We start from the raw sequence: 19,712 nt of genomic DNA, 5'->3' as shown, positions 1-19,712 counted from the left end.
CCACTCATTTGAAATTGAAATATGGCCCAAAAATATCTACGTTTTTTGTAAGTTTATAAATATGTTGACCAAAAGAAAAACAAACAAACAAGCCCCACAACCCCAAACCAAAGAGAAATGCCAGGAAAAACTCGTATATTAGTTTGAGCAATAAGATGCTAAATAGAATTCCAAAATTTCAGGGCTTAACTTCATGAGCATGTTTTTTGGCACATGGTCCTTGATGAGCAAATTCCTTTAGTGACCCCACTGATCACCCAGCCCTGAGCTATATTCTTCAGTTAACCTTGCCTGAAAGGAGTGATGGTTATGCCCACATTTTCTGTAGCATTTCAGATTTTATTCCATTTAATTTATTGGGACACAATTTATTTAGTCTTCACAAAGCGTAATACTATTTTAAGTTTTTACCCAGTGAACAGAAGGTAACATTTCTTAGACTGTCAGACATTAATATTTTAACATAGAGCTAGCATTTAATTTTAGAAGGATCCGTTATTATTCCATTAATGCTTGGGGAAGTGCATGAAAGGTCCCGTCTCCCTAATCCTCTGTTGTCTCAAGCTCCTTTGACCTTACTTCATCCATGGGCATTAGCTTTGTAATCCCCTGTCGTTCATTTTTTCTTATCAGAGGATTTACTAGGGGTGATGTTTGACATGCCTTCCAAATAGTTAATAGCAGTCACTTATATTTTCAGTATATTTGTCCTGTTTAAATTCGACATATACAGTGGAGATAACAAATTTATCGATATGCATATTTTAAACCTTGAAGGTTTTCATGCTTGGAAGCCAAGGATCATCTATTTTAATTTTGTCTGAGGCCTTAGTCCCTTACTAGCTGTATTGATTCTGTGTGGATCATCCCTAAGAATTAAGTAGCTTCTGGGTGATGTTTTGTCTTTTACAGTTCTTATTACCTCTTTTATGAATTACAGCCATGTTAACGGTTACACATCAAGCTGGGTTTAAGTTGAAATCGTCATCTATTATCCAGCAGATGTGTTTCGTTAAACTGCAATGGGTTTCGTGCTATTAAGTCAAAAGAAAATGTACATTCTGTGTGCATTTGGGACAACTATGGTTGTTTACAGGCTTGGAATATTACTTATTTGTGGTAGAAAGGAATGTCTGGGGAAGCTTTGGAGCACCACGTTGATGTTTATTCAGTCTGAATGTTTTGATACTGTATGCTTTCTACTTAAATATATCTTTGTGAGACTACTGGGACTTGAACACCAGAGCTGTTTAGATCTTCTGGCTGTTTATAATCTCAAACATTCAGTTTCTGCAAAATAAGTAAGCTCTTTTTTTTTTTTTTTTTAAGATCTAACTAAATTTCAGCACAAATATGTTAATCAGATGGAAGTAGTAAATTATAGAACATATGGATAGGATCTTCCGCAAAGCTGGTTTATAACATTTCCAGTTGGGCATTGATTCTCTGACTGACATGGCAATTATGTTACACTTTATTTCGTATAAAATACTTTTATTTCAGTTTTTCCTAACCTCTCTTTTTTTTCAGTTAGTCTCAGAAGTGTAGTGTCCAAATTTGTAGATAGAATATCTTTAAACTTTCTTGGTATATTTGAGTTTAGGTTTTAGAATGAAAGAGAGACTGAGACTAAGCCCACAGTAAATTTTCCTTTGACTTCGAAGTGTTTTGGTGTAAATAGGGGACAAATTCAGTATTTTGAAGACAGTTTCCTTTTGATTCGCTTAATAATATACAGTATTTAATAATATACAGTGTTTCAGGCATAAACTCCACTTTTCCCTTTTTCTGATAAAAGAAGTCATAATTTCTTAAATAGGAGATTTGAGTGTCTTAGATGATTAATCTTATGCGTATAAACAATTTTTACTTCTTTAAATGGGAATTGCATATAAAAGTCAGTGTTAAGGAAGTGCCAGCTTTGGGTAAGGACAGTTGGAGATGGTAGTGCAGAAGAGGGTTGAAATAGATAAGGAAGGCTTTGTCTATATGACAGCTTACTCCTCAGCACAGTTTGAAATGGAAACTGAGATTCGTCAGTCTTTCTTCTCTGCTGCAAAAAAATGTTTGTGAATCTCACAGCCTAGTGTCCTTTCTCCCCGTAATAACAGTGCACTCAGCAGTTACCAGTTCATTGCATTTTCCTAGCCCTAATGGCAAGAGTTCTGTGTGGTACGAGTAGGCTTCAGTTTACTGATGATGCATATAAATGTTGATACACGATGTGCCATGGTCAGGTTTCTCTTTTTTATTTTCTTTTTCTGGAAAATTAAAATTAATAATGATTTTCTGTCTTTCATGGGTTTGGGTTTGCAGTCCAGCTAATGTTAGTTCAAAAGACTTTCTGTGCATAATGATACAAAGAAATACAGCAGGCTGTGTTGGTGAGGCTACTGATTGTGGTGGCTTTTTTTTGTTGTTGCACATGGTGGGCTACAGAGAAACAAACCAGATTTTCCCCAAGAAATTCTAAGGAAAATTTCAAGAGAACTTCCCATCTTACAGTGGTACGGTAGCTGCTACCTCTTTAGCTAAGTTATCTCCTTATGATAATGCTTTTTGGCAATCAATAATCATTTATTAAGACACATGATTTGTTATTTAAGGATGTCTGTTGTGATTATTAATTTCTAGTCATTTATTTCACATTTGGGCATGCTTGGTTTTTCTGTCTGCCACTCTCAGCAGATGGATACCACACTGGGAAGTCTCTGGTAACATGGTTATCACTTTACTCTCTTTTAATTGGTAATTTATATTAAGATCCACTCTGCCACGATCATTTAGCTCCTGTGGTGCTTTCTTTACTTTTGTACTTTTGTTTTCTGGTTTGTTTTAACTTTATTTTAAAAGTCAGATGAGGGTCAGGAACAGAGACATGACAGACTGTCATTATTCGATCTGCAAAAAAGATAAGGCATATTAGGAGAGAATGTGGGCTGTCCACAGCTTGAGTGAGCCCATCAAAGTTATCTCTTTAGGTTTATGTTTTATGAATGAGCAAACTACTGTACTTAAAAGTAGCCCATCATATACTTAATGAATTTTCAGAAATGACAGTAGAGAAATGTTCGTGCATAATTGTTGTATTTTTTGAAGGGTATACAGTAGGACTGAGTACCATAACCAGTAGCTTTTATCTCATGTTATGGTATGAAAATGGGAACAGAGATTTCTCCTGATTGCAGCTAGAGGCATAGGACATTAAGATTTTTTCTGGAAATGTATCTCCCCAAACTTTAAGTCAGTAAATATTTTACATGAAGACATACTATAAGAGTGAGGTATTAAAAAAGTTTACTATGATATTTGCAAAGTCTTGTCAAATCAACAACATCCTCTCAACCAAACCCAAAATATTTTACTTGCAGTAACCCAAACAAATAACAGAACCCTGAGTTTTCAAAAAACATTTGTCTGTTTAAGGTAAAAGTCTTAAAGTTGGAGCAACTTAAAAAACAAAAAGAAAAATACTAACTTGAATACTTAATTTACTGATAGATGTAGATCAGAATGGAATAGCGATATTGACCTAAAGGCTTGCAAGACTTTTAACACATTCATAATCTCCTTTTAAAAATAAATTGAAATGACCTAAAAATGCCAGGAGCAACCTAGCTTCTCACCCATTATTGTTTAATCATAATAATATAATACCTCTTCCCCCAGTACATTCAAGGAATGTATAATATTTGTCCACAATTGTAGAGACATGTTCAGTCAAGTACATATTCTATATTGTCAGATTTTAAAAATCAGAATGACTGGCATTATTAGTTTTATCAATTACACTGAAGCAGAGAAGCCTACATTTTTAATGAATACAAGGATTTTATTTTCAAGTCTCGTATTATAGAAGTATCCTTTGGATTTTTGAGAGAAAAGACAGTCATATAATCCTAATGAAATCAGAAGTCTGAGAATACGTTGGATTTCACAGATTGACAGCATCTTTTATAACTTGACATGGTGGAAAGAGATGGGTTTAGAGGCAACTCGAGCCTACAGTATTTGAAATCGCAATCAAACTATTTCAGCATGCATGATTTTCAAGGCTTGGTTTAACCAATGTAACATTCAAAAGTTGTTATTAACTGAATGATTAAGTATTAAAGCCCTCTCCTCCTTCCTGCTACCCTTGGTGTAACAATATAGGTAGGTGGGGGAATATGTTTTTCAGTTCCTGTATGAAATGACAGGATTTATTAGTTTGCAGTATCTGTGTGCAATCCAATGAGTCTTTATAACCCGACTTCGATATGAGGTTGGAGGAGCTAGTTCATGTTACTTTATGTTGAAACCCTTTCCTAGAAAATTAATGGTGAACAGCACAAAAGAGCTTTTTCAGATAAACCTGGATGTGGTAGAGCCATGAAGAACTAGAGAAGAAACTAAAGAAGAAAGGAACCATTATCCGATCAAGATAATTGGTTGCTTCTTGTAATTTTCAGTATGTTCTTCAATTTTGACAAGTCTTTAACTTGGACTCACCTAGAGGTTCATGATTTTGAGAGGGTTTTCTGTTCCTTCTAAATACTAAGTCCCTCTATATACATTTGATGTGAAAAATTACTAATTATTTTACAAGATTGTGACACTCTTTTTTTATTTATTAGAAATTTTCCCAAGCTTTTTGGACAAAGTATGTAATCCAGTCTTCATAGTAAATGAGTATTAAGGTTTTTTCCTGTTGTGTTTGGTTTTTTGTTTTTTTTTTTTTTTTTTTTTAATAAGAACAGTTTATTTTATAAGAAGAATGTGGTTGGTATCTCGCCAAAGGATCAAATTTCTAACTTTGAATAGTTAATTTAAAATGTTATGTTTTCACCTATATATTTAACTCTGCCTTTATTAAAGCTTCTCAATCTTAACAACTGTGCTTAATGAGGCACTGTCTGCCTTTTGATCGTGGAGATTTGGAAAAAGGAATCTAGCGAGAAGGCTGACAGCAGACACTGTCCTTGATCTGCACTGCTGTTTTCTGAAAGGCATTTGAATAACAGATTTTCATGCTTTTTCTTGGAGAAGACTTCCTTTCAAAAAAGTGAATTTTGTCTTAAACTAGGAAGATTTTAGATATTGCACAAATCCTATCTGTATTATAGCTTGGACCTTGTGGACTTGAAGGAATGTTATTGGGTGTACAGTAATTCTGATTTTACTGCATCAGTTTCCTCAGATAGCTGAGGTGGCCTATGTTTTTTACATCTATTGAAAGGTTAAACAAGTGTAGCGCGAAAATTAGTCTAACATAAAATGATGAAAGTCTTAACACCTAGGGACATTATGTAGATAAATTGTGACATTCTTTGAAATGCTTCTGTAGAAACCAACAGTTGGATTATGTTGATGTAATTCTTACTCAGAGTATCTTGGTAGAGAACTGTTTTCATTAGCTGTATGGATCTAGAAACTTGCTACAGGCAAACCTAAAGAAAGGTATTTTAGAGACTCTTTCTCTAATTTTTTTTTTAGTTACTTATTGATGCTTTGAAAGAGCATTTTTGCTATGGTTAAACTTCCTACCAAATCAGTTATGGTTTTTTGCTTATGGTTTTTTTTTTTTTTTCCCCAAAGGATGAAAATTGTGAGTCATGGTATATCATATATTTCCTGTGCACAGAAACTTGGGCCAGCTAGTGTATTATGTTACCTAATGTAGTTTGAATTCAGAGTAAGGCAGTATAATAAACCCTTCTGTTTATCAGTTTTCAACCACAGATAGGCATGAAAAATAAGTAATTATAGATAGATACCTGTGATGGGGTTTCAGCAGTGGATTATGAAGATTGATTTTGGTGATAGGGAATGAATTTCAGTGCTGCAGCTTTTGTCAGTAATATTAAGTTAAAAGGAAGTAATTCCAACTGGAGGGAATATGAGAGAAAAAGCAGACTTCTGGATGAGCTGCCCTAAGAAGGATTTTTGATGGTACACGAATTGACTCTAATAGGGAATTAAGCAGCTAAAGTAGAAAAAACCTCCGGACTAGATTTTATAATTTTAGTTTTAATTTTTTATATAAATCGAAGAGAGAGCTGTAGAGAGGGCTTAGTTTTGATATTGCAAAGGGCAAATAAGTGGTGTTTGCAAATATGTGGGAAAAGGAATCTGCTCATAGAATCCATTTTCATTAGTTTCTGTAGTGAAAAAAAAAAGGGAAAAATAAAAAATAGGAAAAAATACTTTCTGATCAAATAAAAAGATGATTTTACCCTTTTGAATATGAAGTATTATTTTCTATATGACTTTTAAAAATACTAATTTTTAATGTAAGATGTTCCACTGTTATGTTACTGTCATGTTTATGTGCAGCAAGAGCCATCTTGAGTTTTATGTCTTGTTGCTCAGTACTTGTGAGAAAGCAATTTACATTTTTCTGTTGACTGAAGCTAGGGAAGAAAATCTGTCAAATGCAAAATCTGCAGGTGGGCCAACAATGTAATTAGCAGAACTATTCGTTCAGTAGGATTTTTTTGAATGGATGACATTGTGTAAGATATCTACAGTGTGCCTGGCTTGAAAGTCAAGTATCTAGTGCTTAATATTGAGGAAATTCTTATTGGTAGTGTGTTACAAAGCAGTTTGAAAATTCTTCTAGCAATAATTAAGCCTGCATCAGATTCCTGACTTAGGATCTCAGCAGAGGATTGACTTACACTGCTGAATATAGTTGCAGGTATCTCCACTTGTTGTTGAGGCCTGGTATTTGGAATAGATAATTTAAGTAGAACCTGTCTGTGTGTTTGTAGGACTTAACCCAAATCCACAGAGGCTTAACAGTTTTAAGCTGTTTCTGCTAAGATTTTGAGTGGAATTGTAGCATATTATTTGTCCCATAACGTAGCTATATTACTGCACATGTACTACTTATATACTACTAATAAACTACTATTAACCATAATATATGAATGCAGATACATAATAATGTACTACTACTATTAATATACTTATGTACATGTATAATTAATATATCTGCAAGATACATATGTGGGGGTGTTTTGATGGAAGGAGGCATTGAGACATCTATGTTTCTAAAATTCCCTTCTTTCCACTGTCTTGAAGCACAAACAATTTTCATAAATAGGGGAGAAAATGAATTTTATATACCTTATTAAAAATTAGTTAAAGGTCCGGTTTAAGCTTCATTCCGTAGGAAGACAACTATTCTGTAGGAAAGCAGCTATGTCAGTTACAAAATATAAGAGACTGCATTTTGCAATGCATATGTAATGATAATTAAAACAAATTAAAAACTTTAAAATATTTGCTGCGCTCATTGGAATGTGGAGTTATGCTTTAAAAAATCACGTTCATGAACATATACTTTGAAATTCTTAATGTGTTGTCCTGTTAGACTTACATATATTACACATTATTGTCCATGTCAGTCTCTTCATCACACTTGTCGTCCTCTAGCAAGTCCTTGTCCGATCATGCTTCATTGGACGCCCTGATGTTGTTTCTACAAGTTGTCAGGTCACATTTGTAGGTCTCTGTGCAGAGAAGTATAGTCCTGTTCGGTGTTTCTGTTATAGTGTTTGCTTTGATATATGGTACGCAGTCAAGGGAAAACTTTCTTACAGTCATTTTCCTCCAGACTGCCTTTATCTGAAAGTGAAATCGTGATGATTTATTTAGTATTTTTGCTTGTGAATCAGATTGCCTATGGCTGATGGAAGAAGATAACATACCAATAAGATCTGTAAGGTCATATGCAGTGGTTATGTATACCGGTCAAGAGAGACACATATGCCTGTCTCTTCAATTATGTGCATTGCAGTTCCTGCTGACTATCCTAACAAAATTCTTAAGAGTATTCAGATATTTCAGAGGTAACCAACATATTGCTGAAAGCTTTGATCTTGCCAAGACGTCAAATGACATTAAGGTCTCTTAACTATTAAAACACAAGTACCTGGAGGAACATGTCCAAGTCCTTTTAGTTTTGATTAATAAAGTTTGCTAGGGCATGTTAGGATTAATCTCAGTCCTGGTGCAGTTTTTCAGTTTCCTTAAAGAGGTATTTCTCAGTTACAATTATGTACGAAGTACCAGCACATTAATGTTCAGTGAACTGACAGTCAGTAAGTGGCAAGAGTGGAATTTGTATCCAGGTTTATTACTTCCTGTTCAATAAAAATCAGTTGTTCTTCAATTCTGACTTATTTTTGGCTAGAGGAATACATGCATGTTAAGAATGTTAGCAGAACTTGAAACAGAATGAGTTCACGGGTTGATTAGGATATTGATTTCCAGACTTCAGAGAGACGAAAATCTTTGTCTATCCTTTGTACTAAAATCTTTGTAGTAACCTTTCTACTCCTGGCAGGGTTACCAAAGTGGCACTCAAATCCTCAATAGATCTTGCTATTATAAAGGCAGATTTTCAAAGGTTCTTAACTCGGCTTCTAGTTTAGTGCTTGCTATTTTAAGCCTGCAGTATGCCTGGGCAAACTAAGCTAATAGTAGGTATTTACAAACTTGTGACAGCTTCCACAAGACCTGTTCTTTTGAGAAGAGGCAGGCAATTTTGACACTAACTTCTCCCTTTTGCACTTACTCTTTTTGGACAACTTTTTAATTAAAATCTTTGGAGCGTTCAAGGAGACACTGATCTCATTTGGCACTTCTCATTTAGAACTCACGCTGTCGTGGGTCGCTGTGGTGTATTTGAACCTCAGACTCAGATCAGCATCTAACAAGTTCCCTCCTCTCCAGTTGTCTTCAGGTGTTTCAGACTGGCTGCCCTGGGACTTTTGGAACGCACATTCTGACACGATACACATCTCTCTGAAACGCATCTGGTTCTATTTAGTATGGTAGTGGGAAATAATATCCATGCTGCTACTTTTTATATCATGATTTTTTCATATTTTTTGATGCTCCTTCTGTCTTCTTTTGTGCTGTGCAGTTTGACAGCATGTGCAAGCAGAAGAGAAAGCATGCAGCTGCTTTCACAGTCTGAATTATACCTGGGTGACTACAGGGACAGTGCAATAGCAGTGTGGGCTATGGTAGTCTCACCTCAGTGTCAGTCTTTTTTTGTAATGAAGCAATTCGAGTTTATCTTTGGAAACTTTGGCTTCACATGCAGCGTTATAAAGAACATTCAGCTAGAGAAGCCGAATTGAGCATCCTTACACCAGGCCTCCCAACACTTCTGACTGCAGAAGTGCAATACACAACACACACAATTCGTCTCAGTTAGCATCGAGAAGACTTTGTAAGACTTGGATGTACATGGTAACTGAGAATTTTTCCATGAAAATATAAAAATGCATGTTGTATGTATCCGTGTTCTAAGATGGTGCAAAGCATGTTTAAGGTTCTTTTTCAGGAAACTGATCACTTCTGTGATTTACTGTTTGATAAATTAGAAGTTTGGTTTCGCTGTAGCCACTGTTTTTTCATATGTACTATCTTAAGCTAGCATTATATTCCCTGGAACATTAGATTCTGAGTACAGGATATAACTACAAAGAAATTCATTTGGATTTAACAAGTTACTGTCAATACAGTTTCTGTTGGTCTTTAGAGAAAGAAAAAAAAGGGATGTACACAGTTACACTTCTAAAATTCAGATGCATTAATATAGGCTTATGAAGTTTAACGAAGAAGAACTGTGATTATCTTGGGTGAATGCTGATTTTTCTATTAAGAGAATTTTCTGGATAAGAACAGAAAGTACTCAAAGGTCATGATGGATTAAGTCTCAGGAATCTACACTAAGAAACTTACATTTGACTTTGTTAATCACAGCACCAAGGAGTTTTCTTTACGACAATCTACTTACTGGTTGTTTATAGATTGCAGATTATGATACGGTGTACTAAATATGCCACTTGCCATCAGACAGGTTCCTCATTATGAAAAGCTGAAGCTTGCAAGAGATTGATGTGAAAGGTATATTAGTACTGCTGTGGGAGTGAAGAGATAACATCAGTAAATGCATACATCAGACACAAGTAAGGTATTTTAGTTGGAATATGGTTGGGTTTTGGAGAGGGATATAATGCTGCAATTAAGGAAGTGGAGAGGGAGAGAGAGTACAGCTGTTCAGCCTAAGTGGCACACCTTCCTGGGAGAATATTCCTCATTAGCAAGATAACACTATTTACAAGATTAGACATTTTGGCAACACTTTATATTTAGAGTCTTAAATACTAAGTCCTTTGTATTATTAATTAGATTTAAATTAAAACTGATAATTTTAGATGTTCCTCTTTGTATGTTGTTTCAGTTCCTGTAAAGCTATTTTGAAAATAAATGCGTGCGTGTGTAGATATGTTTTCATGTATGTATAAATAATAAATACACACTGAAATCAAGTATTAACACCATCAACTTTAAAAATTCTGACTTTACATCCATTATTAAACTTGTGGATAAATCGTGTTGTGAATGCAGACAGCTGTTTTTACCTGGGACACATTCCCTTTCAGTTCCCCAGGCTTGTTAGCTGGGCCATAGTGCCATGTCAATGCAGTTGTACTGCTTTCAGAGTCAGGGTGTGCATACACCACTTTTCTGGAGCCAGAGGCATTAAATACGGACTGCAGGAACACTCAAGTTGGCTTCTGTAGCAAAAATTTTTACAAGTTCAGTGCCAGTCCACTTGGAGCCAAGCTGTCCAAAAGGCCCGAGTTATATTTATACTGTGCTCCCTGATGTTACTGATAAATATTATCAGTTACAAAGAAAATACTCACTTTTTCACAGTCTTGTGTTACCCCAGCTAAGTTACTTCAAAATGTGAGCTAGCTGTGTGCGATTGAAGGAAGCATTTTTTTCAGTTTGAAGTATATATAAATTTATTAAGGAGAAAATGTCTTTCTGTCTTCTGTATCACTTCGCGTTCTTTGGAATGTGAAGATTTTAATCCTATCCTTTGGTCTTGTGTTCAGAAACTTTCTTCACCCAGGATATTTTCCCACTCTTTCCTCCTTTGACAGGAATGCTTAACTCCATTCCTGGATATGTCAGAGCAGTTTCTTCAGTCTCACATTTTCCTTTCTGCCACCTTTTCAGCAATACCTGCCTGATATTTATTACTTGTTTAGGAGCTCTACTGTCTTCACTGGTTGATTTAATAACAGCAGAGGTATAACAAATACTTTTTCCTCAATTTTTAAGGATCTTCTGTTGTCGATTTTTGGAGAATTGAATAGTTCCATTCTGTGGTAGTTTGGTTTTGGGGTTTTGTGTTCGTTTTTTAACAGCATTGAATCTGTAATAGAAGTGAAAACCATATTAGGATTTCAGTGAACTTTATAACCAGGAAAATCACTAGTTAGGGTAGATTGGTTAGAATTTTTTTGCAACAAGTACTTAATTTTCAAAATTCAGAGTTGCTGTAATCATTGCATAAACAAAATATTTATTGATACTTTTTTTCTTCAGCAAAAAAACTTTTCAGAAAACATGTATTTAAATTTTGAAAATTTCAGAATGTGTGATCTTTCCTAAAAAGAAATATTCGTAGAATGTAATATGGGTGGCCTCGATCTTGCAGTTCAGCAGTACTTGTGCTGGTTATTTTTTCTCCCCATTGCGTCTGGATGCTGCTGATTGCAGAAGAGCCTTAAAACCCAAGTTTTTCCTGGATTATATGCCAACAATATTGCAGACAGTACACACTCAGGAATTGATACGTTTCTGTTACTCTGAGTGCCATTAAGTAGCTGTCTAAGTATTTCTTCATTTTTCTGTGACCATTAGGAAAGGACTGGTTCTTGGTGCACTTGTCACTTACTGTGACGGACGTGAACGACAACGTACCGGAATGGGCCATGGAGCCCTTCCCGTTCCTGGCTGTGGTTTCCCCTGAAGCTGCAGGAGGTACTGAAGTGTACAAGCTGCTTGCTGTGGATGCAGATGAAGGGATCTGTGGAGCTGTAGAATATTTTCTCTTGGAAGGTAAATTTTAACCCTCTAATTCCCTGTGTATTAGGCTTCACTATTGTGACTTTTTTGTCTTTTATCCTCAGTTTCATTAGTGAAAGGTCTTCCCTTCCTTCTGCAAAAGGTTCGTAAACCTTCAGCTCTGTGTGTGAGAAAAATCAACTTTTATTGAGGGTACAGACATATTTGCCAGATTTGAAGTGTGTTCTCCCTGCAAAGTTGGGTTCCTGCCCAGATTGTCCCCCAGGGGATGACGGGGGCTGGAGCAGTCAGTACTCCTTGGGGCTGTGGCAATGGCAGTAGTAGTCAGCACCTCTCTGCTGGGCTGCCGGTTTCTGAGGTAGGGCAGTATGTGGAGCACAGTTTGTTGGGTGGAGAGGGTTAATGTTCCTTCTCCCTTGCTGGAGTTGTGCTTGTGGTTCATTTCTAACACATTTTTAAGGGTCTGGGTTGTGCCTCTGTACTAGCCTTTGCAAAGCTAGTACAGACTCATTAATAATTTTCTTTGTGGTGCTCTTAAAAGAAACTTCAGTAATAGTTCAAAACTGTCTAAGCAGAAGGGGAGTAGCAATACCGCTCCAAAGGTGAATTTGTTCCTCTTGGCCAGGACTCTAGCAGGGTATTTTCTGGTAAGGGATATTTAGGGTCAAACAACGGCAAAGTATTGGAGGATAAAGAAGAGTGATAATTGTCCAGAGAAGTAAAATGCAACTTAAAAATGTAATCATGAATGTAATTACTTATTTCTAAGTTCTAAACAACCTTTTGAATTTTTCTGTGCATGCTGATTCTAAGCCAAAACCAACTCAGGAATTGATACCGTATTCTCCTCTTAATTTTAATCAAGTAAAAATGTTCTTGCTGACAACAATTTGTGGATCTGTTCTTTTTAGGTGGTGAAGACAGATTTGAAGTTGAGAAGGAAACTGGCTGGGTTAAAACGACAGGTTTGCCATTGGTGAGGGACAAGGAGTATTTACTGACTGTACTAGCAGCAGATAAACTTGGAAGCAGAGGGTCTCCAGCTTCTGTTTCTGTAATTGCTGGATTTCGACCACCACAGTTCACCAACATATCATACTTTGTTTATGTTCCTGAAAATATGCCGCAAGGAAAATCGTAAGTAGCAGTTAGAAATAATGCGGTGAGATTGTGTTCCTAGTTTAACTTCTGTTTGATCTCCCCAAAGCCTCAGTATGGTTTGTGAATCATAAATAGATACTGTGAGTGGCAATGCAGATATCTTAATAGAAGTCATCAAGATACAGTTTGATTGATGTATTTTTAGTTACCCTTTTATACAGAAAAGCGGTATTGAATAATTACGGCTTCTTGCTTGTTTAAATGATATGGGAAGTATTAGCAGATGTTGATTGTGTCTTAATTTTCAAATAAAATGCAGAATACAAATTAGAACTGTTAAATCATGAAGAAAGATATCCTGGTGTGAAAGAATATATTAATTTTATGTGTCAAATTTGGAGAAGTGCCTTCTCCATCAAGTGAAAACCAGAAAAAACAAAAGACTGTCTTTCCTGTCTTCATCAGTCACAGTGACAAACTGAGCAAAAATGAAGATGCCACAAAACTTGTCATTTTATTTTCCATCCTTTGTCTAACCATGTGGATCTAAATATCACAGAAAATGTTAGTAACATAGGTCCACCTGAATACTCAGTTCTCTCTGTCCCATACTGTTTTGTTTCTAGGGCAAACACTTCCTCTTCCAGCTGAATCGAGAATACTTTTTTTCCAGTAAACGTCTTCCTTGTGTGGCCATTGAACTGTTAATATATTATCTGTAGTGTTGTATTTTACTGTTCAGTCTACAACATTCAGTTTTACAGTGTCTAAATGACCAAGGTGTGTTAAGATAAAAAAAAAGTTAGGAACTGTTAATAGTAGATAACAAGGTTTTTCTTTAAAACTGCAGTAAACTTAAATAGCACAGACATAAAAGAAATGCAAGAACTACAAAATGCTGCAGTACCTAACAGGTACCTGCCATCTTGGGTTCAATAATGTTTAGGATTAAAAATAATGAAATTCTTTATAACTATTTTTTATCACTATTTAAAAATAGGTTTGCACACCTAAGACAATAGTAGATTAGTCAGTTTGTCAAATTACTTGGTAATATACAAAAGGAATGAAGTATTTAATGCGGTTATTATTATGTCAGAAGAGGTTTGAGTATACACAGTGCACCTAGTGAAAGTGGTTTCCTGTTGTGTGTTGACCAAAAATAGTCATGAAAAAAATCCGTGTAGAATCGTAAAGTTCTGATATTTAAATTGGACCAATTACACAAATACACAGGAAAACAGAGTAGCTGTCATGCACTGGATTTCTGGGTTTAGGATTTCACAATTGTAGGCTGATCTAAGACTGCTGCTGAGCAGAGGAGCATTACCAAATCTTTCTCTTCCTTTGGTCTGCCAGTAGTGCTAATATGCTAGCTGCATGGGCAGGCTGATCCGGTGAAAGACAAAGCCAAAAAAAAGAAAAAAACTTTTCAGTTGGGTTGTTAAACATGCTGACAGCACAGCCTTGTGATTTTTAGTACTGACAGGAGAGGAGAGGTGGCGCGAACATGCAACCAGGGTAGGGAGTTAGGAGGAGGGCAAAATAATTCCTGTTGGCAGGAACATGGTCGTGCGCTAGCTGAAACTGACTGTGAGAGCACATCAGAGGAAAATACAGAAGAAGACTAAAGTGAGATAATGACCTACAGCAACCCTTTCCATTGTTTCAGTAGTGCACCTGAGGGAAGCGAGAAATGGCAGCATGGCAATACAACGGGGAAAAAGGTGTTTGGACAAACTGAGTTTTGTCTTTTTGATTGTAGTTGTCACTGGATCATACATGTTGGTGGGTTCTCCTGGGAGATGGAATTCTTTTTCCTAAGAAACTCGCACGATAAAGCAACAAACACTTGAGGAATTAGTATTCTGTTTTAAACCCTTTAAAAATATTTATTTTTTAATTTCTTCTTTTGCTTCATACTGCAAGTGTTTTTCCCACTTGAAGCCTTTAGACACATTGGACTTCAGTGGAAAGAAGATAGTGCCAGACAAGACCTAAAAGCATATGTCCTGTATGACCTGTAATGTGCATGCTGTTAGTGACTAGCTTTTATTCTTTTGCAGTTATCTGTTGAAGCTTTAAGGTGGTATGACTGCAGCAGCAAACTTACCATGCCGTTATTAAAATCTTTTGCATCTTGCTTTATCTTTTAGTTTGCTGCCTGAAAACCATCACTACTGTAGAAGAAAGTTAGAGTAGGCAAATTCAGTTGCAGCAAAAATGAAATCCTCTGTTCCTGTGTTTTTAATCCTTACTGTGTTCTGCTTCAAAAAATCCTATCTTTATCTGTTTAACCTCAAGAAGATAGAACTACTGTATAACAAAATGTTTAAATTTGGTGTTTAGGTACAGCTATCACTGACTTCGAGTGAGTATTGCTCTGATCAGACCTACAGGACTGCACCATCATTTCTGATACGTATAATTTTTGTCATATTTTTCAGTATGTTGTATTACGTGCTTAAGAGCCCTGTTTGTTTTGTTTTGTTTTGTTTTGTTTTTTTTTTTTTAAATGCAGCTTTCTTACAGTCACTGCTGTATCGTATCAAAAGAAATCCCTGAGCTACAGTTTACTAACTAATCCTAGTGGTCTATTCAGTATTGACTGGGCAACAGGAGATATCAGTTTAACTCGGAGCGTGGATTATGAGAGTGACCAACACCAGTATCTTCTTTTGGTCAGAGCAGAGGAAGATGAGGAACAGTTCGGTAGTGCAGCTGAGGTAGGTGTTCACTTCTGGCAGTCTGTATGTATTTCCATTTTCCTTCAGCCTTTCCAGATTTCTGTACAGATTCACTAGGGGCTCTCATTTCCCCAGCTCATGCTGTCTATTCTATTGTCCATTTTAAAAGTCTTTCTGTCTATGGGTAGATGTTAGTCTTTCTGTGTATGGGTAGATGTTGAGGGCTGGTTTAGGTACTCTTAGAGTTCACTCTTGCAGATGCTGAAAAGGCTATTTCTGAGGGATCAATATGCCATCCCATCATAGGTCCTAGGCCTTATCTGGGAAGATATGGAAACAGATGCGGCCAAGCCAGACATGAAGTTTTGTCTTACTCTAAACCTTCATAAAGTATGATGTATATTTGAGATTATTCCAATTTAAAAGAAAGGCAGAACAGAAAATTATTTGCTTTGTATCGAGAACACGAAGTGCACATGTAAAGAGTCAAAGTAATAAAAACTCACAGGTATTAAAAGATGATGGTTCATGGTGTTTTAGAAAGCAGTTTGACAGCAAAAATACTTCTGAGTATAATTATTACAGTTGTTTGAATTCAAGGATTCACTGAGCTAGGAAATGCATGCAATATAACAGTTTGTTCCTGCTGCAGGAAATAAGATGTACACTATAGAGCAAATAGGAGGCAGAATTATTAGGAACAAGTGTGAGGACACAGAGAGACAGTGAAACAGTATGTCAATGTAATGAACAGTAGCTGTAGCACACCAGAGACTGATAATTTCTATTGACCCTTTTATGTATTGCAAGATGAAGAGTGGTAGGATATGACTTGAAAGAGGATTATGAGATAATTTTACAAATACATTTAGCCTAAACGTAGTTTAACTTGTACCTGCTTTACACTGATACAACCTCAATAGTTAAGAGAGAGCAACTCCTCGTTTATACGAACCTATGTAAGGGTAGATGGATTATACGTCTACCTGTTGCACTGTAGTGCAGAATACCTCAACCAACTTCAGACAGTCTGAAGTGCAGCAGTACGGACCGCCATAAAGGCTAATTTAACACTCTCCTTACTGTTTGGATTGTAAACAATGCAATTGTGGACTCATATGTGACATAGAAATAAGAAAACATTTTTAAAGATGTTAGAAGCAGAATTGTATTTCTGACTTGCTTTACCATAATCAGTCCATTTATGTCTGATTTATGCTGCTGTAATTGAATTCAGAACTTGGTCTTGGAGACTTATACTGCTAAAATGTAATATGCTTGGCAGTAGAATTTTTAGTGTTACAAATCACAGAAGTGTTGGAAGGTACGATAATGGAAAAAGGATGCTTGGAAAGCAGACAGTCCATCTTCCTTTAAATTAGTAGTAGGGAATAATCAATGGAGAGGAAGGGTGAGTGGAAAATGTTGCTGCAGGGGACTAGGACTTGGCAGTTCCTAATATTTTGGAATCTAATATTTCAACAGTTATCAGCAGGAAAAGAGCAATCTAAGAAAAATGGCTTATCCTATGTGCTTCTGAAGACCTCAAGGATGTTTTTGGGAAATTCTTCCATCCGATATTTCTAGAGCAACAAAGTTGTTGCCTTGATTTACTTTGCTATTTAACATTCCCCTCTTCTCCATTAAGGTTTTGGTTGTAATCACAGATGTGAATGATTGTGCCCCTGAATTTCATCAGTCGATTTACAGCAAAGTTGATGTTCCTGAAACAGTTACTATGACAACTGCACTTCTACAAGGTTAGTACTTTTAAAATGATTTGTTACATTCAGTATGAGTTTTTTTTTTCCCTCCTGCTAATTAGAATGCAGTTCAGAAGGCAAGATTACCTACCCCAGCATGGGTAGTTGCAACTCTCTGAAGGCAAATGGCACCTTGTAGAATTGGGTGATAATTATTTACTACTGCCACAACCCAAACAATTTTGGGGGACGGGAGACAGAGGAAACAAATCTTGGTAGGATTTTGAAGTAACAGGACTTCAGTTGTGGTTGGTATTACAGCAGCAGGCTTATAGTAGCAATCTTGCAACATTTCTTTTTTTGAAGGAAGAGACTGATGGATGTTGGATCAGAAATTATGGGCACGTCAGCTCACCTTCTCTGCCCGTCTTTAAGAGCCCTATGTGGGCTTGCTGTAGAGAATACTGCTCTTTTGCTTTAAAAGCCTCTTGCATGGTTTAACTGTTTTATGTGAGGTTTGGTTTTGATGCTTGAGAAAAAGACTTTGCTTCTTCCTAATGTAACCAATAACTTAAGCTTTAAATGATGATGCTCTGTAAATTACTTAAATTTTGATTTTGTAAACTGCAAAAATCTTTTATTGAAAATGTTTATAAAGAAATGAGCAGGTCCTAGCAATAAAACAAATTTATGTCAGCTAAGCAGTTGTAGAAGGGCCTTATATTAGTCTTTAACCGTTACATAAACTTTCTATAAATCTTGAGGGGGAAAAAGGAAATTGAACTACAGGAAAATTGCTGTTCCCTACTAAACAGGATTTTATAACCTGCTACTGTTCTACTTAGTGATTTATCCTGTACTAATGGTAGTCTGTCAGTTACTATTCTGGTAACTGCACTTTTAGCGTAGGTTTATGTAGGTTATGAGTAGGATCTGACAAACCCATAACTTGCATCAGTTGAATAATATATGTAAATATTTCATCTTTAATCACACACAGTCTGTCCGAGTGATCTTAAGTCAGCACTGTAGGTCAGGTGGACATGAGAAGATATGTCTCTGTGCGGGAATATGTTCTTGGCAGTACAGGGCTCTTTAAATCCAGCAGGCAAAGGCAAGATCTAGTGGCTGAATTCAACCAGGGACTTAACTTTTTTTTTTTTTTAAACAACTTATTTTCAAGTAAGGGTTAGTTCAATAAAAAGCAGAGGGGATAGCACAGTTTTATAAATTATTTCAAGCACCACATGCCAAGGCAAATGCTGTTACAGTTTTATACTACACTACACACAAATTCTCTTGTTAAAGTACTTAACATTCAAATTCACAAACTTTGATCTACGCAACGTCTTTCTCTTCTCTTTTAATAGTGACAGCCACTGACTGTGATTCAAAAGAGAATGCCGAATTACTATATTACACTTTGAGTCAAGACTTCAGTATTACTTCTCATGGTACTATTTTTCCAACAACACGGTTGGACTATGAGCGACCTAACCATCTTTATGAGTTCATAATTATGGCTGTAGATAAAGGGGAAGATCCGAAGACTGGGACAGCAACTGTTAGGATCCATGTTTCAAATGTGAATGATGAAGCACCTGAGTTTTCTCAAACAATGTAAATACGTATTCTTAAAACTCTGTTATCTTTGTCTTTTACTTTGCTTTTTATATTTTAGTTGAAAAGCTGATCGTTACAGGATGGTAACTGGCTTCGGCTCAATCAAAATCTGAGAGTTGGACTGACAAATGTGGGATGATCTTTTGACTCTGAGACTCTCTTACTACCAGAAAAAAAAAAAAGGCAGCTTTTAAGTTTAGTTCTTAATTTTAAGTTTTAGGCATACTTTCAATGTATAGTAGGACTTGTGGGTCTAGCTAAATAGAGATAGTATATAGACAGCCTCTTTTGACAGATCTTGCACTTATGTTTTTACCAATATGTACTGAAAAAGGTGGTGCAGTAATTTCAGAGTATATATTTCAGGAGGACCCCTCCACCACCAAAGGAAATCAAGCAGAAAAAGCAGGCAACTCAGTGTTGTCCTCAGCCCTCATCCGGAGTACATGGTGGAATCTTGCCTTTTAATTAGGCGATTTAAGCTTAGACAGAGTCAACAGTCTGCATCCCTGGTTTATAACTGTTAAAGAAAAATGCTTAGATGACAGAATCCTAAATGACCACTGAATTATTAAAAACCACAAGATAAATGTCAGTAAGTGGAGTTCACTTAATTTCACTTAGTCCCATGCCCTACAAACTGTACTTTTTTTTTTCTTCTAAAGCATCAGTAAGCATTTTTCTTCCATAGTTGGCACTCAGAAGCTTCTGA

The 19,712-nt window shown here is 36.1% G+C and overlaps 1 protein-coding gene across 1 annotated transcript in view; it reads left to right on the top strand.

The window, feature by feature from the left end:
• The window catches only part of LOC142413966 (neural-cadherin-like), a 71,985-nt gene that overhangs the window by 6,246 nt on the left and 46,027 nt on the right, over positions 1-19,712 (top strand). Inside the window, exons 2-6 of the mRNA XM_075510741.1 lie at positions 11,722-11,919; positions 12,798-13,023; positions 15,509-15,713; positions 17,323-17,434; positions 18,748-18,997. Coding sequence (XP_075366856.1) covers positions 11,722-11,919; positions 12,798-13,023; positions 15,509-15,713; positions 17,323-17,434; positions 18,748-18,997 — 991 coding nt within the window. The remainder of the gene's footprint in view (positions 1-11,721; positions 11,920-12,797; positions 13,024-15,508; positions 15,714-17,322; positions 17,435-18,747; positions 18,998-19,712) is intronic.

The sequence above is a fragment of the Mycteria americana genome, chromosome 8 (genome assembly GCF_035582795.1).
Source record: "Mycteria americana isolate JAX WOST 10 ecotype Jacksonville Zoo and Gardens chromosome 8, USCA_MyAme_1.0, whole genome shotgun sequence".
Lineage (NCBI taxonomy): Eukaryota > Metazoa > Chordata > Aves > Ciconiiformes > Ciconiidae > Mycteria > Mycteria americana.
The sequence above is the reverse complement of the archived record's forward strand: the minus strand, read 5'-3'. Positions and strand labels throughout refer to the sequence as shown.